The sequence below is a fragment of the Lipomyces doorenjongii genome (genome assembly GCF_038497915.1).
Source record: "Lipomyces doorenjongii strain NRRL Y-27504 unplaced genomic scaffold V1508scaffold_1, whole genome shotgun sequence".
NCBI lineage: Eukaryota > Fungi > Ascomycota > Lipomycetes > Lipomycetales > Lipomycetaceae > Lipomyces > Lipomyces doorenjongii.
This window is the reverse complement of record NW_027118068.1, coordinates 34255-55660: the sequence shown is the minus strand read 5'-3', so window position 1 is coordinate 55660 and position 21406 is coordinate 34255. Positions and strand designations below refer to the sequence as shown.

At 46.5% G+C, this 21406-nt stretch overlaps 7 protein-coding genes across 7 annotated transcripts; 2 read left to right on the top strand and 5 right to left on the bottom strand.

Annotated features, from left to right (window-relative positions):
- Window positions 1-276: 276 nt before the first annotated feature.
- V1508DRAFT_436196 (glycosyl transferase family 21-domain-containing protein) lies at window positions 277-2241 on the top strand. Its single transcript, XM_066942104.1, has 2 exons — window positions 277-719; window positions 771-2241. Exons 1-2 carry the CDS (start codon window positions 604-606, stop codon window positions 1981-1983), a joined length of 1329 nt encoding a protein of 442 aa, XP_066798929.1. The 5' UTR covers window positions 277-603; the 3' UTR covers window positions 1984-2241.
- A 582-nt stretch (window positions 2242-2823) lies between these two features.
- V1508DRAFT_401319 (uncharacterized protein) lies at window positions 2824-4573 on the bottom strand (the record flags this gene model as incomplete). Its single annotated transcript, XM_066938409.1, has 3 exons — window positions 2824-4124; window positions 4181-4234; window positions 4507-4573. The coding sequence occupies 3 exons, from the start codon at window positions 4571-4573 to the stop codon at window positions 2824-2826; spliced, it is 1422 nt and encodes a 473-aa protein (XP_066798928.1).
- A 2366-nt stretch (window positions 4574-6939) lies between these two features.
- V1508DRAFT_1138 (TLC domain-containing protein) lies at window positions 6940-8758 on the top strand. The gene is made up of 2 exons (XM_066935880.1): window positions 6940-7294; window positions 7347-8758. The coding sequence occupies exons 1-2, from the start codon at window positions 7069-7071 to the stop codon at window positions 8477-8479; spliced, it is 1359 nt and encodes a 452-aa protein (XP_066798927.1). The 5' UTR covers window positions 6940-7068; the 3' UTR covers window positions 8480-8758.
- An 86-nt stretch (window positions 8759-8844) lies between these two features.
- Window positions 8845-12201, bottom strand: V1508DRAFT_362683 (Pep3/Vps18/deep orange family-domain-containing protein). Its single transcript, XM_066937246.1, has 3 exons — window positions 11153-12201; window positions 10601-11102; window positions 8845-10546 (listed from the first exon to the last, which is right to left on the bottom strand). Exons 1-3 carry the CDS (start codon window positions 12088-12090, stop codon window positions 9038-9040), a joined length of 2949 nt encoding a protein of 982 aa, XP_066798926.1. The 5' UTR covers window positions 12091-12201; the 3' UTR covers window positions 8845-9037.
- A 227-nt stretch (window positions 12202-12428) lies between these two features.
- V1508DRAFT_378509 (PPPDE putative peptidase domain-containing protein) lies at window positions 12429-14931 on the bottom strand. Its single transcript, XM_066937626.1, has 2 exons — window positions 13642-14931; window positions 12429-13587 (listed from the first exon to the last, which is right to left on the bottom strand). The coding sequence occupies exons 1-2, from the start codon at window positions 14550-14552 to the stop codon at window positions 12924-12926; spliced, it is 1575 nt and encodes a 524-aa protein (XP_066798925.1). The 5' UTR covers window positions 14553-14931; the 3' UTR covers window positions 12429-12923.
- Window positions 14932-16068: 1137 nt separating this feature from the next.
- On the bottom strand, window positions 16069-18213 carry V1508DRAFT_407359 (P-loop containing nucleoside triphosphate hydrolase protein). The gene is made up of 6 exons (XM_066938857.1): window positions 17719-18213; window positions 17572-17595; window positions 17463-17513; window positions 16567-17400; window positions 16322-16510; window positions 16069-16251 (listed from the first exon to the last, which is right to left on the bottom strand). Exons 1-6 carry the CDS (start codon window positions 17782-17784, stop codon window positions 16231-16233), a joined length of 1185 nt encoding a protein of 394 aa, XP_066798924.1. The 5' UTR covers window positions 17785-18213; the 3' UTR covers window positions 16069-16230.
- Window positions 18214-18324: 111 nt separating this feature from the next.
- On the bottom strand, window positions 18325-21076 carry V1508DRAFT_362675 (major facilitator superfamily domain-containing protein). Its single transcript, XM_066937245.1, has 3 exons — window positions 20134-21076; window positions 19519-20078; window positions 18325-19451 (listed from the first exon to the last, which is right to left on the bottom strand). The coding sequence occupies exons 1-3, from the start codon at window positions 20683-20685 to the stop codon at window positions 18656-18658; spliced, it is 1908 nt and encodes a 635-aa protein (XP_066798923.1). The 5' UTR covers window positions 20686-21076; the 3' UTR covers window positions 18325-18655.
- Between the last annotated feature and the right edge of the window lie 330 nt (window positions 21077-21406).

Here is a 21406-nt window from a genome sequence, read left to right as displayed (position 1 = left end):
CTGCGGTGAATTCATTCCGACCAGCTCTATGCCTTTAAGATTGGACTTGGATTGTGTTTGGAGTTGAGATACCTCTCAAACGCGTGGTTTGTGCGCGACTACACGTGTGTCCGAGGCTGTTCTGCCGACGTTAGCGTCTCTGCAGGGCGTCGCAACCTCCGTCCGTATCCCAACATCCCGTACAACTAAATTTTCCTCGAGGCGTAATTCGCGTTCTCCAGGCGTACAAAATCACGTGAAAGCCTGTTCTGACGGGTTCCTGTCCAAAGTTTACATCGCATTCAAAAGCCGCCTACACACCAGCACCACGGCAACACCTTCGCAGCTTGTCCCGGAATATTTTTAGCACGCGTCCTGTTTTCTCATTATTCTCTTTGCCGATTCGATTGTTGTTAGAGCACTACTGGTTTTGCGGCTCGTTCGGCGTCTTAAAATATTACAAACATACGGAACGGACGTGGCTTTGCTCTCGGCTGACTGTGACTTAAAATAGGCATACATCTGACTATTGCACGGTGCAAATAAATGGAGTCACTAATATAGACGAACTTGCATCTAATTTTGTTCTCAACGCGAAGGCCAATTGTCGCGGGCAGAAACAATATGATTCTCAAATTGGTACACTCTTGCGCGACGGCGCTCGTCAAGATACTTCCGGTCGTCTTTGCGGGCTGGTACTGCATTGTATGGTTAGTATGCTCCATAGGCTATTACCAACTGTACGACTCAATGCTCGAATTACTTCCACCTCGACGCTAACACAGTCACAGACGAACTAAATTTACACAATACTATACCTCGAAATCGAGCCGTCGCGGATCAAACGCACCGGGCGTCTCTATCCTCCGCCCGCTCAAAGGTATTGATCCCGAATTCGAAGCATGCATCTCCTCAGCATTTGAGCAGGATTATCCCAAGTTTGAAATCCTCCTCTGCGTCGACGACCCCGCTGACCCGGTCATCCCAATCGTGCGCAGGGTCATGGCGCGGTACCCACACATCCATTCACAGCTCTTCATTGGTGCCGAGCAATTCGGCGTGAATCCTAAAGTGAACAACCTCATTCGCGCGTACGATGTCGCGCAGCACGATATTCTCTGGGTCCTCGACTCAAACTGCTGGGTCACACCAGGTGCGCTCGGTCGGGCAGTCGACACCTTCGAAGCCGACCCGCGCGTCCAACTCGTGCACCACCTGCCCTTAGTCGTGGATATCTCGGGCCACTGGGGCTCTCGCCTGGATGAAATGTTCCTCTCGACGGCACACGCAAAGTTCTACGTCGCAATCAACACTGTCGCCGTCGCGCCGTGTGTAATGGGCAAATCTAACTTATTCCGCCGCTCCCAACTCAACAAAGTCGTTCCCCTTGGAATCAGATCGTTCGCCAAATTTATTGCCGAGGACCAGCAGATTGGTGACGGTCTATGGCAGGCGGGCGGGCGCCATGCGATGAATTGCGACGCAGCTATACAACCCGTCGGGAATACCTCGTTCGAGGACTACTTCTTCCGCCGTATGCGCTGGCTGCGCGTACGCAAGCACATTGTCCTGGCTGCGACGCTTGTCGAGCCATTGACAGAGTGCTTTCTCTGCGGCATCGTGGGTGCTACAGCGTTCAGACTCCTCGTCGGCATAAACTGGAATGTGTTCTTCGCCGTCCACGTGTTATTGTGGGCGCTTGGTGATTTCTGGATATACTCAAACCTACATCGCCAAGGCAATGTCGAAATAGCCCACCCACCCGGCACCTCTCAACCGGGAACCAAAAAATCGTCGCCGACACCATACTTCGCGCTCCCGAAACAAATATCGGGACCCAAAGACATTGCGACGTGGATAGTATCCTGGTTCGCACGCGAGGCCATGGCCCTGCCCATCTGGATCAATGCCATGGGAGGCACACAAGTCGAATGGCGAAATCGCTTGTACTACATCAAACAAGACGCCACGGCCGTCGAGATTAAGAAAACTGGCAAAATTTGACTGATGATAAGATGATGATTATCGCATTAGTTTGGTGTTTGTTTTGTCATAGAGTTTAGAAACCGGGAAAATTCGCATATGCGTCACTTTGGGCATGGGGCTTGTTTTTTATTGCATTGTATAACAATTAAAAAATGGAGTCACACGTCTTTTAACAAATTCGCAAGGTACAAAAACAAGTATAATATTCAATTCCATGACATACACAACGACAACATACAAACAAATATCTGAAGTACAAAATATGTAAAATATCTCACAAGAAATTAATTTCAATTAACGAAAAGAAATGCATGTAAATATGCCGCGACTTTTCATACATATTTAAAAAGAAGTAGTAATATGTAAAATAAAACAAACTCCGATTATTGAACCCAACCTTTATGTATACATGTACGAAACACCACACAAAAAAGACCACGGGCCAAGTGAAAAAAAATCTCACTCTCACAGATATCGACAAAAGCAAATGTCAATGTCCTTTCAACTTCCGGAGAAGAGAATGGAAATCGACAACAAAGCGTTGTACAAAATAAACAAATTTCGCAACAATATCACTTCTCAGAAATGACATAAAACTAGACGACTCCCCCGACACAACCTTGTAAACCCAATTCCGTAACTGAAACGCAAATATTATATAGTAAATATAGCAAATTAAATCACAAAAAATAGATTTAGACCCGACCAACATTTAAATACCGGTAATAAAAGCGCATTAATCAAACCAAATCATTAACCCTCAACGCAAATTTTAAAACACCGTCTTTTAGCCCAAATATCACACCATACGCAGACGATAACAAAGGAAAACTGTAGACGATTTTTATGACACTTTTATTAACCCCAAACAGATGCAGCCATACCCAATCCCTTATTACCCCAAACTTTTGAAGACCATGCCATAGCGTTCGTAGACGAAGATGTGGGAGTGGAAGAAGTAGAGGAAGTGGTGTTGTTCGAAGAGGAGTTACCACCGGCGATCGAGGACATTGACGGCTCACCCACAACAGATGGGTTTGACGCGGCCGAAGGTGTTCGCTCAGGCAAGTGGTGGCTGAAGGAGTCAGACTCGGATCCCAGTCCAAAAGGCGAAACATTTTGTCGCATGCCAATAGCACCAGTGGAAACAACACTTGCCAAACCGGTGTTAACCCCAATAGGACGCGTGCCGATAGGAGCAACCGCAGACGAAGTGCTTGAACGCACAAGAGGAACTCGTGGAGGAGAATGCTCCGGAGAGGAGGCGGATGTGTTGGATTGTTGAGTTGTGGTCGAATCAAACAAGCTGAAATTAGCCGAACGAGAAGAAGGGGAAGAAGTACCGTTCGAATTTGTGCGGGAACGGCCGACAGGAGACGTTGATCCGGAGGCACGAGATCCGGACTGGACCTGCTGTTGTTGTTGCTGCTTGAACTGCTGCCCCTGCGGATGAGACTGCGATTGCTGTTGAACCTGCTGAGGAGACTGCTGGAACGGATCGAATGATAACCGCGGAGACAATCGCTCGGACGCAGCAGATGGAGTACCAGAAGCCCTCAAAAAGGCCTGCTCCTCGGCGGCAGAAACAGGGCCCACCGGGTCGCCGTTCAAACCATACAGAGCACGGTGTTGACGGCTAATAAGCTCGCGACGGTCATCCTCAGACAAAGCCGAAGGAGACATGACACGTTCCTTGCCGAGGCTTGCGGCCGAGAAAGAAGGGAGATCGGAGAGCAGGCCGGGAGTCGCCAAGGGCTGAAATACTTTCCTTGAAGTATCAGGAGATATGCTACGGTTGAACTGCTGCTCCTGATGATAATTGCGAAGATCACGTTCACGGGCGGCAGCCAACCGACGCTTCATCTGCAGGACCTGCTCAGAATCAGGAGTGCGACCCTGAGCAGGGACAGCGGGTCCAGCCTGAAATCTCTGGGAAGCATAGTAACCGTTCAAGCCAGCCATGGTAGACTGTGAACGTACAAGCTCGGGATCCGTCGCCATCGATGCAAATGGCGGACGGGCAACGGGCTGCGCCATACGCGGGTCCAGGGGAGTACCAGGAGCATGAGGCAAGCCAGGAGTGAGCATAGGCACGCCCTCACGACGAGCCGGGAAGAACTTGCCAGATTTCATAAGATTATCCAGAGCACGTTCAACCTCTGCTTTACTGTTAGCAAGACGAAGTGCAAAAAAATGTTTCTAGCTTGCGACTCACCATCCATCTGAGACGTGAAGGCACCAGTTTCCTCTACAGGCAGCGGAGTGGCCACTACAAGTTACAAGTTAGCCAAAGTTCATAAATCACATTAAACCCAATTCAAAGTGTAGTTTTCTGGTTGGACTTGAAATCAGAAAAATTTTCAGCAGTCATACGTCGACATGTCACATTTCCATCACACCAAACCAATGACCAACAACCCCAAAATTTCGATAAACTCCATCTACATCCAATATATTGGATAAAATGTGGAGCAATACCTACGAATTGTGACATGCCGGCGCTACACTGAAACACACAACACCAATAAATATCACACTAACCTGAACGCGATTCCCAAGCCGATGAAGGCGGGACAGATTGCCACGCGCTGGGGTCGTAATAGGACATGATCAATGGTGTACTTCGACGAGACGGAAGAATCGGCGAGAGTGAGGCGGAATTGAAATAAAGTCTAATAGCAAAGAAGTTAGTCCAAGGCCCAGACGCGCGGTATGCTCAACACCATGAGCTCCAGACTCATTTGTATTTTTCCCTTGAAGTTCTCCTGAATGAATTCCCACAATATTTAAAGTCCATTCCAAGTATAGCATTCACCAAACTCAGCTGAATAAGACGAGTGGAGGAGGAAGCTCAAAAGTGTAGAGGAGGTCGTTATAACCGAGGAGATGACCCACCGTGGCAACGCAGTGATGGCGACAACACGAACACCAAACAAGCGACACAGACAAGCGGAGCAGAAAGATAGTCGAGAGAATTTGAATAAGACAGAAAATACTTACAACCCGTGCAGACGCTGAAAAGGGACGAAGGTGAAGGGGAGGCCGGATAACAACGGGAGAAGTGCAAAAAAGAGCAGAGAAAAAAGAGGTGGCGGAGAGTCAGGCGCGGTGTCGGCTTCTGGCCGCTTCCTCAGGGCGTTGTGGCCTTTAGTTGAAAAGGAGCCCTGACCCTGCACACACTAGAAAAGTTTTCGGCGCAAGTGAAGCTTTGGTCGCACATATATGCTGCATGTGGGGCGCCGCTGTTTGCCTGCGGCTTGAGGTTGACCAATCAGCGAACAAGTACGCGGTCAGTCACGTGAAATAAGTTAAGCAATGCCCCAGATTGCTTTGTGTGTTTGTGTACAGCCCACGCCCAGCATGCGGATCTCCAGGCAGCACAATTGTGTCGTCATCATCTCCGACACGCTGTTCGTCCGGTCGCGAAGACAAAAAAAAGGGCGTACGCACAAAGGTAGCGCGTCATGTCGCGCTGACGCGTTGTCCAGGAGACCGTGACGCGTTGTCTCTGCAGAATGAGTTTTACGCGGAACCATTTGATGACATCACTTTCCATTGCAACATCCAGCTGCAGAGTGTTGAGCCGACTCATAGTTATCACATAACTTATTGTCAAAAATTATCGAGGTCAAGATTTAGCTTTAGTAATGCTGTCGTTCCTCGATGAGTTTTGGGCCACACGGCTGCTTGATACTCATGCCGAAGTGGCAGACGTTTGGGATTAGTAAACATCACAGATAATTTATTGGCCATTGGGGGGCTGGACATAACTTCGTGCAAAATCCCCATACGACAATGTGAATGTGAAGGCATCGTCAAAGTATTGTTTGTGGACTTCGCGTCTATATATCAATCATACATTGCATGTGGCTGCCACACGCCCAATGCATCTAATTATAGACTCTTGGAAGGGCCTACATATTAACAACATAACAACGAAATATGGACAGTGCTATCTTTGCAGTAAATTCTTGCATCTTAGTTCTTTTATACGCTCTGTCTATAGTGCATACTTAATGCTTATGCCGAGTACTAATGACTGTAGTAGGTTCGCCAGGGTCCGTCCAGGGTCGATGCCACCCGATCGGGCAACCCCTTCCTCTGCTTCGTGCGGCTCACAGTTTAAATCTGCGTCTCCTCGCCGCTGCGGTTAGCAAGTAATTTAATTAGCCATCAATGACTTCAACAATATTCTGGAAATGTTGCAATCCGTATTATAGAATCGGACTACACTTATGCCGTCACTGAGTGTTGATCTGGGTATATTCTGCCTTCATGCTAAGTGCTGTCGTCGTTGGACAGCTGTCGATATCCATAATAAAAAGTACAACTTGACTGCATGCCGAGAGCATATTTTTTTCTATATGGTGTTACTTGCCATAAATGTAAACAAACCAACTTGCTTTATCTGAAATGCATTGAAATGTTCATGTCAATATTATGGACGAGATTGCGCTGATTGCACAAGGGGAAGCGTGGTGCGGAGGATGCGTGTGGTCTTCGGCCGCCGCGTGCAGCATCACCTGGCTCACGCTGCGTCTAATGTCTTGCTTCTTTTGGTGTGTTTGCAACGGAATTGTCCTCATATCCTGGAAATTCACAACCTTAGTTTGTGCCGCCCACGGATAATTCCTGTCCCCAAAATAACAGAAGGGGTGGGTTGCAGCCTGGAGAAGGTATCTTAGTCCTAGTCCTGCTAATTCGCTGCGCAATCGCTCCGGTATTAGTTCTTCCACGACATTGCCTTTTCTGTCAATATTCTTTCCTCTACATCCTGCCAGTCCAGAACTTGTCTTGGCGCCTCCTTCTTTCCGGCGCATAGTCGCTCGTTCAAAGTCGGCCATTTCTGACTTCCCATAAGTGCCATCTTTAGCGAGGATTTGTATTGAGCCCCTTGGCTACTGGTGCTTTTCCTCGGTCCACATCACGACCTAGTTTGCATACTCGCCAACGTGATTTTACTGATATCGTGTACGCAATCACTTTGTCCGTCAATTGGCTGTGCGCGCTTGACTTTCCTCGCTCGGATTCGCCAGGTTCCTTAGCTTCGACGTTGCATCGACGTCTGGTTCCACTCGAGATCAGCGGGGCAGATTTCTCAACATGACCACGGCGATCACAACACAGAGTGCCAGCACTCTAAAACGTTCGGCAGTAAAGTCTCGGCAATTCTCAGGCATATCATTACTGAAACACAGAAATTCGTCTGCAGTGTCTGAATCAACCGGTGCCAGCCAAGTAAGCAATACAGAACGCTTCCAGGCATCGAAGAACGCGTCACCTGCGTCTCCCAATGCTCTAGTACTCTACCTTGTCCAAAACCAGATCAGTACGTTGTATTTTTATTGGCCTTCCGAATTCGCAGCTGCTAACGCTACTAGCACTCCCAATATACCTCGTCTCCGCACTCACTCTTGTCCATTTCCTTCTACCATTTCAACACATTACATCTAAATTCCTCTACCTCTCGCACCGCGTCGAGCACTCTGGTCTCTATGTCAAAGGCCCCGACGACGCCTACTTCGTTTTCTTCTGGGTCGTCGCATTCACATGCATCCGCGCATTTGCAATGGACTACTTGTTCGTCCCGTTTGCCCGCTTCTACGATATTTCCAGAAAGAAGGCCCTCACTCGATTCGCCGAGCAAGCCTGGTCCTGCAGCTACTGTTGTGTGTTCGGGTCGCTGGGCACGTACTTAATGTACAAATCGCCGTACTGGCTCAATACTGACGAGCTCTGGGTTGGCTGGCCGCATCGCGAGCTCCAGCACATGTTCAAGTGGTATTATCTCGTGCAGCTCGCGTTTTGGCTACAGCAGATCTTTGTCCTGAATATTGAAGAGCGAAGGAAAGACTTCCGGCAGATGTTCACGCACCACATCGTCACCTGCTTGTTGCTGATCGCATCGTATAATTACTGCTTCACTCGGATCGGAAACGTTGTCCTTTGCCTCATGGACGTCGTCGACGTTGTGCTTGCAGCCGCCAAAATGCTGAAATACCTAGGCCACCAAACTCTCTGTGACATCATGTTCGGCGTCTTCATTTTAACATGGATTATTAGCCGCCACGTACTTTATGTCAAACTGATGTGGTCCGCCATGTTCGATTCACACAAATTGATTGGGTACCAGTGCTTCTTCGAACCATTAGACGACGTTGTTAGTGTCGGTGACGCGATGTCGAGCTCTGGGAGTAACAAGACGCGCATGTGGTTAGGCGAAGAGCAGTGTTTTACCGAGATCATGCAGTTCTCGTTTGTTTCCCTGCTTTGGGTACTACAGGGAATAATGCTGATGTGGTTTTACATGATTATCAAGGTCGCTGTCAGAGTTCTTTCGGGCAGTGGCGCCGATGATAGTCGGAGTGACGATGAGGACGAAGATGGCGAGGCGACAGAGGAATTTGACGACGAAAAGGCTGAGCTCAAAAAGTTTGATGAAGCCGAAGCCGTAGCCGAAGATGATGCTGACGACGAGGTCACGCTTGTCGACTCTGCGGAGATAAACAGCTAGTACCAAGTTTAAGCCAACTGCACGCTATAAAATAGAATTGTATGTGACGATAAGATTGGTTTAGTATCACGAAAACCTTGCTTAAAGCATTAAACGGGATGTTTCGCATCTAGTGCCATTTTGATATTATTTTAACGGGGAAAATTACAAATGGAGAAGAGTTGACTTCATTTCAGCTTTAGGACAGTATTATCTAATGGTCGGTATTTGTAGTACATAGTTATTTTTTAAGTCCAAATATCTTCATATCTCCATTTGTCATACATTTACTATTTTCTAAAGGTTGATCGAATGGCGGTATGATGTAAACACTTCGCCATTAGCACTCTCGTAGATTTGGAACGAGAAGTTGTTCTATGTATTGTCGTGTTTTTATGATGGTTTCCATTACGCTCTGCATGTTCATGGACAAAAAAAGTTAATAGAACAGGATCATGAAACTAATTTCTTGTTACGCCCCCAAGTGATGTTCTTTGATCGAACATAGTACACAATCAAAATACAATTCCCAATATACAAGAAACAAACTACCACAACTTCTACAAACGCAACAAAGAACTACAAGTCCCACTCAGCAGCCAACTCCTTATCCTTCTCATCCACAAATTGCTCATCTATACTATTAATCATATACGGTCCGCATAAAATGCATTCGGCCGCCACCAAGGCATCCAACTCGTCCGAAATGGCACCCCCGCTTTTCTGCGCCTCAAGTTGGAGTTGCGTGATTTTCCTCCGCACACGTGGGTTCGAGATTTCTGCCACTTTGTTAATGAGACAGTCGCCGTGGAAAGAATGTTGACATGGAAACACGTAAAATTGGCGCGACAACAACGGGAACGAGCAAATAAAACATCGTTCGCCAGGTTCCACAATCGCGAATCTCGTCGACAGACTGTTGATATCTGCGCGAATCGTTTCCGACGTCTTGGCCGATTCGTCCATTTCTTTCCGCAGCTGATCAATATTCCGCGAATACTCCTCCAGCGCCGCGCAGATTTCGTCCTTGAAATCGTCAATCACAACAAAGTCGGGGAAAAATGGCAGCAAGTCCTCGATTTTGAGCAGCTCGCAGCGTTTTAGGAATTCAATGGCGGATTTGATGCCGTGTTCTTTGTTGATCACTTTTTGCGCGACACGGAGCCAGAGCTTTTTGCGGAGTGATGCATTGTCACCCGGACGATCTGCCACTACGCTTGCCAGTTCAACATTGTCGTGTTGTAATGCCAGATCCACTGCTTCTTCGTACAAACCCATCGACGAGTATATGAAAATGCATGACTGCACCCGCTCATGCTTGATACACAAGCGTAACGCGAAATCAGTGTCGTAACATCGCTCAATATCGTGGAATTGTAGGTATTCAAGTAGAGCGGTTTCATCCTTTGATTTATCGCTGGCGTATATGGAGATCAGCGTGTTGTGGACCGCAGCGTCGCTGCTCTTCAAAGAATTGATCGCATATAACAGATATCGGATCGCTTGATTCTGGTCGCCAGACGGCACAGTCAGACTATAAGACAAGATTGCCGGAATTAGTTTCCGAGGTTGCAACTCTGGCATACGCATCCATGTATCGATCGTCTCTTTTGGACAGTTAACAAGCAGGACAGTAGAGTACTTGTAGTAAATATCCGGCTCATTTTGCTTGCGCAGAACGGTCAAAGCTTCACTCCACTTTTCTAATCGCACCCAGTACGACAAGACGAACGAATAGTCATTGACACTATTAGCGTAATATAATAACTCCTCCTGTCGGCCATGCGACGAAATTATGTCGTACGTCGTCTTGCGATCAAGGTCGTTCTTATGCCGTGTGACAAACTCCTGGAATTCTTCTTTTATCTTCGTTATATCTGCCGACACGCCGTTCTCAGTCGCGTGTTTCTTTTTTGGCTTATCAAATGGACCGTTAGTCTCGCCGTTCAGGCCATTTGGCTTTCCTTTCTCTTCCGGTTCTGTTGTCTTTTCAGATTCTCTCGTCGCCATGGAATCTTCTAGCGAATTCAGTTTTTCCATGAACACCTCTACGATCCAACTCGCCAACATCGTTCGTTGCATCATATGCTACATCTCATTAGTCTGCATCAGGGGATAGTACTCAATAAAGCTGCTACATACGCTCGGTTTATATCCTCCCAACTTGACGATTAAATATCGCCTCAACGCATCAGGCTTCTTCTTCTCCATCAACTGAATCGCAACGCTCTCAAAGGGTTTGCTGCTCTTTCCCAAAATATTGGCAGCTTCAAGATACGACTCGTTCTCAAGTAGAAACTCCCCATTGGCAACCGCAACTGCGTCTCGCTCTCTAGGCGTCTTGGCTAGTCGCTGGGCCTCGTCAAATCGACTCTGAGAAAGGTATATTCGCCAAATATCCCTGTCTTCATTGGTGACGGTGATCTCGTATATACTGTCAGAAGAGTATGCCCAGTATGTGGAATTCTTGACATCGGAAGTGAGACCAAGAAATTTGTCGGAATATGGTAGTCGTTCGTCAAATACTATACTGCTGTCGAGGAGGTTGACGGCGAGGATTTGGTTGTCGCGGAGGATTAGTGCGTGATACCTTGTGAGTGTTATACATGAAATCGACGTTGAGCTGCTGGGTAGGTTTGATTCCCTGGAAGTGGTTAGCAAGTATTATACCTGACTGACATATCTAGGGCATACGCGTATAACTTAGAGTCCTGGAATATAACCGTTCCAAGGTCAGGAGTAGTCGGGGCAGTGTACAGCTTGCCGTAATATATTCCAGACTGGTTCAGCCATGCAAATGATCGGTCGTCCATAAATGACTCATTTTCAGGCGAAATGGATAACAACGATCGTGCGCTAGGTGCAAAGTCTATATGCACCGCTGCTTCTTCATCATCGAAAAATTTAGTGAACGTCGGACTGTAATCACCCGGCGCATGTCTGACAATCTTTGACACCCAATGCCATAATCTTCCACCCGTCGTTGCAATTAATCGACGCATATCTGGCTTCCCCGGGAGCAACTCGACGTAGAGTCCGTCAACAGCAACCCCACCCGGTGTCCGCCAGACTAATTTTGAGAACCGCTCCTCACGCTTAAAAAACTCGTCTGACGGCTCAATGTATGTCTCGATGACTTTTCCGTCCGCTGTTCCAACAAGGATCTCCTTCGTAGACGAACTTGGCTCTGTCGGGTTCCATGCCACTGACGTAATTATATTACCTTTCATTCTGGACAGCTGCTTCGCCCGAGATGTCCGCAAATTCAAATAAAAGTTCTCAGCAGTTGTAGTTGTAATCAGTAGATGCGAACCTGTACGATCCAGGAAAATATTCCTGACATTGCCGGTTCCAGGAGCCTTCAACTTTGGCAATTCGATGTCTTCAATATCCTGCGGATTGTTCAAGTCAATGCGCAAAATCCTACCCGACGCAACAGCAAGGTATAAAATATTGTTGGACACAGCCATTGCGGCTAATGACGAGATTTGGAACTGCAACTGCACCCGCTCGATAGAGAAGATAGGCACGTCTGCGTCGCCGTCCACTCCTGACAGAGCTGCGGTAGGAGGCCGCGCGGTTGCCGGCGTACCATTACTGCTGGATGATGGGGTGTAAACTGGAAAATCCATGGATACTCAATGTATGCCAATATGTGGATTTATGCAAGGCCGACAGTTTCACGAGTGGATATACAATGAATTCGACTTCGTCGTTGGTTGATGGGAGCCAAAGCTCAGTCCCGGCTCGGCGATGGACGAGCAGTTCGAATACATGAATCACACCTTGGACACATTTAGCGCGTCACAAACCCACAAATGAGCTAGGGTTTAGGGCTGTGCGAATTACTAGATATCAATCGACAGATACTGAAGAGGAAGTAGTATCAAGTCTTCTAGTGCCTATTACTGGTCCTTTTATTTGTCTGCATCCTCGTTAGAGGCAAACTGCGATACTGAACCAAATATTGGATTTAAATTAAATTCATCCAAATATTTATTTACACATCTTGATACCAGCATTACAACCGATTGTCTCCAAATATACCTATATACCTGAACTGACATAAACCAAACCATAATAATGCAGTAACCAAATAGAAATGAGTATCCAAATATATGGAAAATGTGCCATATTCCCTCTGTGCATTAAGTGAAAAATACGCTTAGGGCGATCTTGTAACGAGCCAGTTCCTCCTCTATAAAAACAAACAAATCAATGCCTCCTCGATACCGAAAGGTAAACCGTATTAAATATCTAATTCCTTAACCTTGAACCCCTTGAAAATCACAACTTTTCGACGTCCACAGCATTTTCTATTCTCGCAATTATATCTCCAGCATTAACTATCGGTTATACGATGTCTGACTACCCAGAAAACTGCTGAGGACGCTATATTTTTCGCCATCGGTATCTGATCTATTGCTAGTACTGCCGTGGTTACAACAATACGCAATATTGTCACCTAATGTATGTCCTGCATACCTGGGCCGAACGATGTTGGTGGCGATTGAGCGAGAGTATTATATGTCCTAATTGAATTTTTCTCGTAAATCACACGAGAACTTCTCTTCGCTTTAGAAGTATTGGTGTACGAGCTCTTGGCGTCCCGATTCTGCTTCGCCTTCTCGTCAACAGTCACGCTGCCTTCACGTTCTGTACTTTCACACCCACTTTCCGAGCCTGAACCTGATCCGGAGTCAGATGCGACAACTTCGTCCTCGATATACCTGGTGCTGATCAAGAACGGCTCGGATTCGAAAGCATCCTGGTCATTGCTACTCGCTTCGCAAGATCTGTTCGACTGGCCAATACCTGTAGCCTTCTTGGCTGGTAACGACACCGATGGAGACTGCGACCGCGCGGAGCCCTTATACCACGACCATGGCTTTTTAACATCCATCGGAGCCGCGGTCATTTCGTCGTAGCATTTTTCGTTTCGCGTTGAATTTGACGAGAGTGATTCAGATGAGGCGCACACTGGGACGTCGCATTTTGGAGGCTTGATATATGTCTGTGGTATTATACAAGGAAGCGCGCTGCCTATGTAGGTTGCACGATTGAGCCATGCGGGAGCAGGTCGGTTAGTAAGGCGCACGAGAAGTGAGTTAGTAAAATGGTTACAATTCCTGCGGGAGCTGTCAGACACGTTTCCAGTAACTGCAAATTAAACAAATGCATACTTATAGAGAAGGTTATAACTTGCGCCCATATACTCTGAGCTAAGGTCACTGATTATCGCATGAACTTCTGCGGGAGAGTACGAAGTATATCCGTGCAGTATACTCGTCTTGCAGATAATTCCCCCAGGGAGAGGAGTCTTTGACTTGGAGTAATAAACACCGGATATTCCAGGTTCTTCGTGGCCACCATAGGCATATTCTCGACCGTCTATTTCAACCGCGGAATGGTAAACGCCGATCCCAAGCATCCATATTAAAGGTGCAAATCTGCTATCTTGTAGAATATCGTACACATTTATAACGACACTCAACCTCCGATCACGATCATAGCTGTTGCGACTTTCCGCCGTGACGTATCCGAGTTTATTTCGTGACTGCGACAATGACCACGACGATGCAGAGGTGACTACAGGCATTGTAGTATTAGTCGCTCGATAATTTAATGGGTTACTCTGTTGCGATCGGCGTGGTGTGGGAATAGGCATCGGTCCCGATGTGAAAGCGGTTGGAGAACTCGGGAATTGCAATGTGGATGGAGAAGAAACGGTGCTGCCGGCTGCGGTAACAACAGTCGTCACCTGAGTTGTAGAACTAAAGCTCCGAAGACTAGCCGGGCGTGAATATTTCCTCTTCAGGCCGTCCATGATAGACGTTGGCAGAGGAGACGGAAGCAGAGATGTGGTGGTAATTGATGAAACGGCTGAAGATACAGAGAATGGCGGCGAAGTATATGAAGTAGATGCAGAAGATGTGGCTGAATATGAAGACAATTGTGAGTCATTCACCGACGTTAAGAAAGAAGCAGAAGCATCTAGTGGTCTCGATTGTCGTTGTCCAATTGCTTCATCACTTGTCTGGCCCAGATTGGTTGTATTAGAACTAAGTTCCTGAAACTTGGACACAGACATCATTTAACTAGTTGAAAAATCAATTTCTAGTATGATGAAGTCCTTTTATGCCCTGAATACCACTGCTTCTGCGAGAACCTGCAAGCGAGAGAGGTCGCATGCTAATGCTGTCGACCTTCCCGTAGAAAATGGTGCTTTATAATTCTATCCTTACTGATATACCACCCGTCAATTAGCTATCCATAATTAGCACTTCTGTCTGCAGTTTCTCGTTGTAGACCAAGCCAGAAGCCGTCCTCAATGGAAATCTTGTGAATACGTTCGGTTCAAGCTGAAAATCCAAACACTTTGGTTATGGTTCGTTGGGATGATTGTGTCCTTAGTGGAGAGATAAGCAACCTCAGCAAGCAGCCGCACAGCTCCGTAAAGTCATTGCTTGATAAACTTCTCATATCTGCGGCGGTCATGGAAAAGTCCTTAAGCTCCCCCATACAATATTCGATACTGTATGACAAATATTGGAGCACGTGACATTTAATCTTAACTTTATCGCCTCCTGAAGTTTAATACTTCCCTGTCGGTTCATCCGCATTGATCAGCAAGCAAAATGCAGCCTGCTGCCGACAGCAAGTCTGGAATTAGCTCAGCGCCCAAAGAGAATCTTCCGGGTAACGTCCGACCAACCAAACGATTCAACCTTTGAATCTCTCCTACTCTGATTGGTTGGTCGTCGTGCCCACCATCGAGTCAATGTAGCTTGCACAAGGAGAAAATATTATGTCCAGCATTGCAATATTTGTGTAAAATTGGTCATTAAGAAGAATGCAGTGGCAAATACGATTAAATTCATTGAAACTCTCCGCTACCTCGTTGTTATCAGTATAGAAACCTGGTTGCCTGACATTTCCGAATGGTTCAACCCTGAACCCTTGCAGGCTGTGGAGGAGAAAATTTCTATAATTTTGCTTCTATATTATAAAATAATCCGTGACTGTCGTAACGGACGGTATCGAATGCCACTCCAATTCCATACGTACTGGAATATCTTTGCAAATGTGAGTACTGAGTTTTTATTTCATATGAATTGTTCGGTGCTCTTTGTTTTGTATGATGATAAAGAGCCCTGGAGGCTCGATATTTTTAAACCCAGCTCGTCGACTTGTCTCCTTTAACGCGGGAGAATATCATGAGATGAAAGTTTAATCTGATCTTTTTTATTGCTTCAATGAATTTGCCTTTGTTTAATGTTTGTGTGATTGCTGGAGGATGATCAGGTGGCCTATTGGTTATGATTCATTGCTGTGCGTTCTAGCTAACAATCATAGTTAGGTATTCTTTAAATTGCTCAGTAATTCAAGAGTAAGTAGTAAGTATCATACATTTTTGTTGTTGTCAGTATCCGTCCCGCGTTGAGAGAAAATATGTGGAGATTTACGAGACAACTGGTGTCTTTGAAGAGCTGCTTGATTTAACTATCCCGTCACTTCTTTAATGTGATATTCATTTTATCACATATTTGGCTCCACGTATAGGATATCAGAGTCCGCAGTGTTCCCGCAAGGCTACGTAAACAGTTGTTCTTTGAACGATATCGTAAATAAATCACGCTGAATATCGTAAAATATATTTAATATAACTATAACTACTAATTTTAATTGTATAATTCGCGGCATCTTGTCCCCAAAATTGCCACTGTAGATAGATGATGTATCCCTATCAGATGTAGCACGACATTCAAATTTTAATTCTTGCCTGCGCCAGCCTAGATTATCCGAGTGAGTAGCTGTATCTAAAATAATGGACACATTGATGTATCTATATGGGGCACCTACTCTGAAGTAAATGATATCACCGTCCTCTACAACGTATTCCTTGCCCTTTTGCATCAATTTGCCAGCAGCTTTGACAGCAGTGTCGTCTCCCAGCTCCTTCAAGTCTTCATACTTGGTGACTTGGGCCAAGATAAAGGTATTCATCAAGTCGGTGTGAATGACGCCTGCAGCTTGAGGAGCCTTAGTACCCTGTACAAAGTGTGAGTTATGCAATTGTCAATGGTAGACCCATGTGTAAAACGAACCTTTCGGATTGTCCATTCTCGGACCTCGTCTGGACCACATGTGAAGAAAGAAATAAGGTTGAGCGCACTCCGCATAGTGGTGATGATTTTGGGTAACGCACTTTGGGCTCCAACTCTCTTGCACTCCTCAGTGATCTCTTCCTCAGTCTCAAACTGAGTCAATCGTTCCTCGAAGGAAACACTGAGTGGTATGATAACATCACCAGGAGAGTTTGTGTCTACCCATTCCTTAATTGCCAACAAATTCTTGTTCTTTTTGCGAATGTAGTCCCGCTCTGACAAGTTGATGAGGTAGATGGCAGGCTTTGCGGTGAGGAGCAGCATAGCGTTGATAACCTCGACCTCTTTGCTGGACCAGTCTCCTTTAGCGACTCGCTTGCCGTCCTCGAGATACTTAATAATCTTCTCGACTATGACCATCTCCTCTTTCTTAGCCTTTACTTCGAGACTCTGGCCCCCACGCTTGGCGATTTTCTCTACGCCCTCGTAGTACTTATGTGCGAATTCGATATCCTTCATCCGCAGCTCGTCCAGAATAATCTGAAGATCGCGCACAGGGTTGACGTCGCCCTCGACGTGAATAATCTCAGCGTCATCGAAGCAACGGACAACTTGATAAATGGCATCAACGGCACGAATGTGACTCAAGAAAGCATTACCGAGACCAGCACCAGTGGAAGCACCCTTGGTAAGACCAGCAATGTCGAAAACTGTAATGTTGGCAGGGACTTTAGAAACGGGTTTATAGGCGTCGCACAGCCACTCGAACCTGGGCGAGGGAACAATCACACGAGCTTCCTCAGGATCGATAGTAGCGAACGGGTAGTTAGCGGGCTAGATCACATAATTGTCAGCCTATTCATGGACCTCAACCGTAATGTCACCTTAATCATTACCGTTCCCAATTGAGACTTGGTGATAGCCTGGAAGAATGTAGATTTGCCGACCTGTATCGTGTTAAACGAGGACTGACTTATCATGACCATAACCGACTGATGAACCTACATTCGCGAGACCGACGATACCGCTCTAAATTCCAGTTGTTAGCCATACAGACCCTATATTTTTGAGCCACTATCAACGATCACCGGAAATCAATCACTTCTACTATTATTTGGTCTCGGCGGACGATTCCGCGGAGATCATACGCACCTTCAAATTATTTCCCGGGCGCCCGAGTAAAATCTTCTCCTCCTTAGCAGCTTTCTTTGGCGGCATTTTCTTTTTTGCTTTAGATTTAGATGCGTAAAATCGGTTGAATTCAAAATAAGGTCGAGTAGAAAGGAGAGATGCTAAAGCAAGAGCGCTATTGGTACCGCGGGCTAAAAAATTGCGGCGCCACGGTATTGCCGAGTATAAGGAAATTGAAATCGTGTTGGCTATGTGGCACACGGAATCAAGGACTCAGGTTGGTTTCCACCTCGATCGGCTTCCCGTGGTTTTTTTGCTCGACTTTTTCGTCAAAGTTTTTTGTTGTTTGGGGTTGCGATGATAGTTTTGGTTGGGCATCGATTGAAGGGTTTCGAGCACGTCCTTACAAACTACCCAACCTTTTGCTCGCGGGATAATCGATTCTCTGCACTGTGTAACAAAATTTTTGTTTGAGCTTCTAAAGCTCGAAGCTGTGCGTCAACGAATGGAACAACATCCAGCCAAGAGTCAGCCTGAGATCCCCCCTAAATGTCAGAAAATATTCAACACCTAGATTTTGTTTTACGTGATCACTTAATTAGTACGATAGTTTTCCAATACGTTAGATCAAAAAGAATCCATTGAAGCATTTATTTTCAGTATTATCTACTATGCGATGAAGCCGTTCTTGTTGAAAACATTAGCAATTATTCTAATTAACCACAAGCCTTTTATAAACCCGAACTAGAACTCTAGTAATAATGCATGATGACTTAAAAGAAGATGAAAATGTTATAGACATTAGTATGCATGGCAATCTAATAAGATCCCAAAGAATACGAAACACGCAAACTCCTAAATCCTTCGTGAGTGTATATTGTAAATTGCGTTTACATTATGCAAAGTGGCGATGGGCAAAAATGATGATACGCACTATATATAAGATCAAGTTATTCAGTTATTTCGAGTCGTTAGCGTACATGGCACTGTTACCCCAGATCGATCTGAGGTTGGCACCGTATTTATAGAAGCCAAACGGAATGATAACCATAGCAAGACTGATGAACGCAAGTAACCAACTAGCCCATTGTAAACCAAGTCTCTGGTACATTTGAGTGGTGAAGAGTGGAAACGCGGCACCGCCTGCGGATCGAGTGAACACTTTAGCCGCCAACGCCGATGCTGCACACTTCTCGTAGGAATCAATAATGTAGTTGTTGACCGAGAAATAGATCAAAACCATTCCGTATCCAAACGCCAAGCCAGCGGACGACGGGCCAACCCAGATGATGTGCTTGTACGATGTGGCACCGAGAATAAACAACGCGATAGGAACGAAAGGAGCCCCGATCATAGAGCCAATTAACCTGTCCTCAGGAGTGGGGAGTCGACGCGAAATAGTTTTGGTGTATACCTTCTCCAAAACCGGAGTCGTGACAAGAGCAAACATAGCACCAATCAATATTGGAATAAACATAAGACCGATCATACCGTCGTTGTAGTCATAAAGCTCCTGGAAAATAACTGGGTACGCAAAGAAGAAAGCATATAACAGGGAGTAAATCAAAACGATGTACATGTTCATCAGATCCAAAACAGGCTCCGTCATGATTAACATGACTGGGCGGATCAAGACCGTTCGAATGATTTCGGAAAGTGGAGCCTTTAATCTCTCCTGCTCTGTCATGATGTGCGGATTACCAGTCTCTTTTCGTAGTTTCGCCGCGCGGCGCTTCAAAATCACAGGAGCGTAGCTGTGAGACCTGTCAGCACACAGTACAAATAATGCAAACCAGACTCTCGTGTCGCAAGAAGACTTACGTTTCAGGAATGGCAGAAGTAATGATGAACATGGCACCAGCAAATGCCATATTAACCCAGAAGATAAGGTCCAATCTGTGGGAGCCGATATTAATCCAACCTCCGATAAGCGGGCCAAAAACAGGGCCGCAATAAGGAGCCGCCGCGAAGTACGCAATGGCGTTACCACGGTGAGCCATAGGCCATATATCGGCAATGGTACCACCAGCGAGCACAAGTCCAGAACTGGCGAAAACTCCACACAAAAAGCGACAGACAATCAAACCACCAATATTTGGCGACAAAGCGCATGGAATATTGAAAATCGTGTACAGAAGCAACGAGATGAAATAGATCGGGCGTCTGCCAAATTGCTCTGATAAAGGTGACCAAGCCAGAGGGCCGACAGCAAAGCCGACAACCATGACAGAGCAAGTCAAAATGGAAACCTCCAAACTGACATGATACCTCTCTTCAATAAGTCCAAGGCCACCCGTAACGCACGAAGAACCAAAAGCGACAGCGATAACCAGTACCGAAACGATCAAAGTAACACACCACCTGAACGTCGTACTCCAGTTCTTATTCAACGTTAGAACCAAGCATCTTAAGCTCGAAGGACGCATATCAACATACCATTGGATTTTCGGGGTCTCCGATCTTAAAGGTAACATATTCAATCTCCTCCTCGCCTTTCTCTAGCTCAGGAATGGTGGGTGCTTTTGATATGCGACGAAACGACCGAATAGACTGAACGGGGACCAAGCCAGTCGCGGTCTCTGCAGTGTATTCATCGGGGAACTCCGCACGATCTGAGATCTCAGTTGCGAATGGGAAGTTAACGTCTGTGGTGGCGTGGCGCGACAACTGGGTCTCAAGGGTCAGTGCGGTTTCAGTGCGATATAGGTCACCGCTGGTCTGAGTGTTTGCAATATTATGATGACTCAGAACGGTAGACACTGGAACCAGGCCAGCAGCCGTCTCGCTCTCGACATCTTTTGCATCCACCGGGGAATTGATGTCGGGATTTTCGCACTGTTCCTTTGATAGACACTGCTGGGCGAAATCCTTCTCTAGGATGGGATGATCTTTCGAAGTGTCGGCACTGGTACAAGAACGAGTGTCGACAATGGTCGACGTGCTTGACGAGTCAAGCGGACTTTGGTCTGTGCAGTCATTTGACGCCATGGTGAGGGGATGTATGTAACGGATGGTGGTGGAGGGGGTTGTAAAAGGTATGTGACGTTAGCAATACCAAAGAAGAAGTGATAGGAGAAACATAACAGCACAGGAGGGGCGGGGAATCTATTATATATCATAAGAGCAGTGCCACATTAGACTCGACGGCCCTATCTCGGAGGTGCCCAGAGTTGCCCTGGAGCAGATCACGGCGGCCAACTTCACGGAGTGTTTACTACCGGAAGGTTTACCATCTCGTCGTCCGAGCGGCTCGTGTCCAGATCGCGAAGATTATACACCGTCAAGATCGCAAAATTTTCAAGTCCAGCTGGCCGAGTTGTGACAAATCCATTGCCGTTTACTGCGTTGATAACTGCCATCTCGTAGTGAGATAGGTGCTTGAAGGTCGCTAAGCCAAAGAGCATCATCACATCGCACACTACAATGGACCCTTAACAATGGTGGCGCGCCTCCGAAATTTCTCCGTTCGGAGCGAGACACGGAGCAAATGACAGTGAGCCGCACACGATACACTTCGTGTTCAGCTGCGCCGCTCAACGGCCCCCTGCCTATCTGCGAGGCCACTGACGCATTCATGGCCACTTCAGACTATGACGTCAAAGCTGCTGAGCAACTGAATCCTCAAGTTAGCCTGAAGTTGTCTTTCCTGCGGCATCCGCTGGTGAACCGACGCAGTGTTTCCGTCTAGGACTTATTGCTCCAACCGGTC

What these genes read in the sequence shown, in the direction of transcription:
- V1508DRAFT_436196 (XM_066942104.1), top strand. Translation starts at nt 604, where the DNA reads ATGATTCTCAAATTGGTACACTCTTGCGCGACGGCGCTCGTCAAGATA. An exon ending in TCCATAGGCTATTACCAACT is followed by an intron (nt 720 to 770) that starts GTACGACTCAAT and finishes ACACAGTCACAG; the next exon opens with ACGAACTAAATTTACACAAT.
- V1508DRAFT_1138 (XM_066935880.1), top strand. Translation starts at nt 7,069, where the DNA reads ATGACCACGGCGATCACAACACAGAGTGCCAGCACTCTAAAACGTTCG. An exon ending in CCTTGTCCAAAACCAGATCA is followed by an intron (nt 7,295 to 7,346) that starts GTACGTTGTATT and finishes TAACGCTACTAG; the next exon opens with CACTCCCAATATACCTCGTC.
- V1508DRAFT_362683 (XM_066937246.1), bottom strand. Translation starts at nt 12,090, where the DNA reads ATGGATTTTCCAGTTTACACCCCATCATCCAGCAGTAATGGTACGCCG. An exon ending in CAGGACTCTAAGTTATACGC is followed by an intron (nt 11,103 to 11,152) that starts GTATGCCCTAGA and finishes AACCACTTCCAG; the next exon opens with GGAATCAAACCTACCCAGCA. An exon ending in TGGGAGGATATAAACCGAGC is followed by an intron (nt 10,547 to 10,600) that starts GTATGTAGCAGC and finishes AATGAGATGTAG; the next exon opens with CATATGATGCAACGAACGAT.
- V1508DRAFT_378509 (XM_066937626.1), bottom strand. Translation starts at nt 14,552, where the DNA reads ATGATGTCTGTGTCCAAGTTTCAGGAACTTAGTTCTAATACAACCAAT. An exon ending in AGTTATAACCTTCTCTATAA is followed by an intron (nt 13,588 to 13,641) that starts GTATGCATTTGT and finishes CAGCTCCCGCAG; the next exon opens with GAATTGTAACCATTTTACTA.
- V1508DRAFT_407359 (XM_066938857.1), bottom strand. Translation starts at nt 17,784, where the DNA reads ATGCCGCCAAAGAAAGCTGCTAAGGAGGAGAAGATTTTACTCGGGCGC. An exon ending in GCCCGGGAAATAATTTGAAG is followed by an intron (nt 17,596 to 17,718) that starts GTGCGTATGATC and finishes ACTGGAATTTAG; the next exon opens with AGCGGTATCGTCGGTCTCGC. An exon ending in CCAAGTCTCAATTGGGAACG is followed by an intron (nt 17,401 to 17,462) that starts GTAATGATTAAG and finishes TATGTGATCTAG; the next exon opens with CCCGCTAACTACCCGTTCGC.
- V1508DRAFT_362675 (XM_066937245.1), bottom strand. Translation starts at nt 20,685, where the DNA reads ATGGCGTCAAATGACTGCACAGACCAAAGTCCGCTTGACTCGTCAAGC. An exon ending in GAGACCCCGAAAATCCAATG is followed by an intron (nt 20,079 to 20,133) that starts GTATGTTGATAT and finishes ACGTTGAATAAG; the next exon opens with AACTGGAGTACGACGTTCAG. An exon ending in ACTTCTGCCATTCCTGAAAC is followed by an intron (nt 19,452 to 19,518) that starts GTAAGTCTTCTT and finishes CAGGTCTCACAG; the next exon opens with CTACGCTCCTGTGATTTTGA.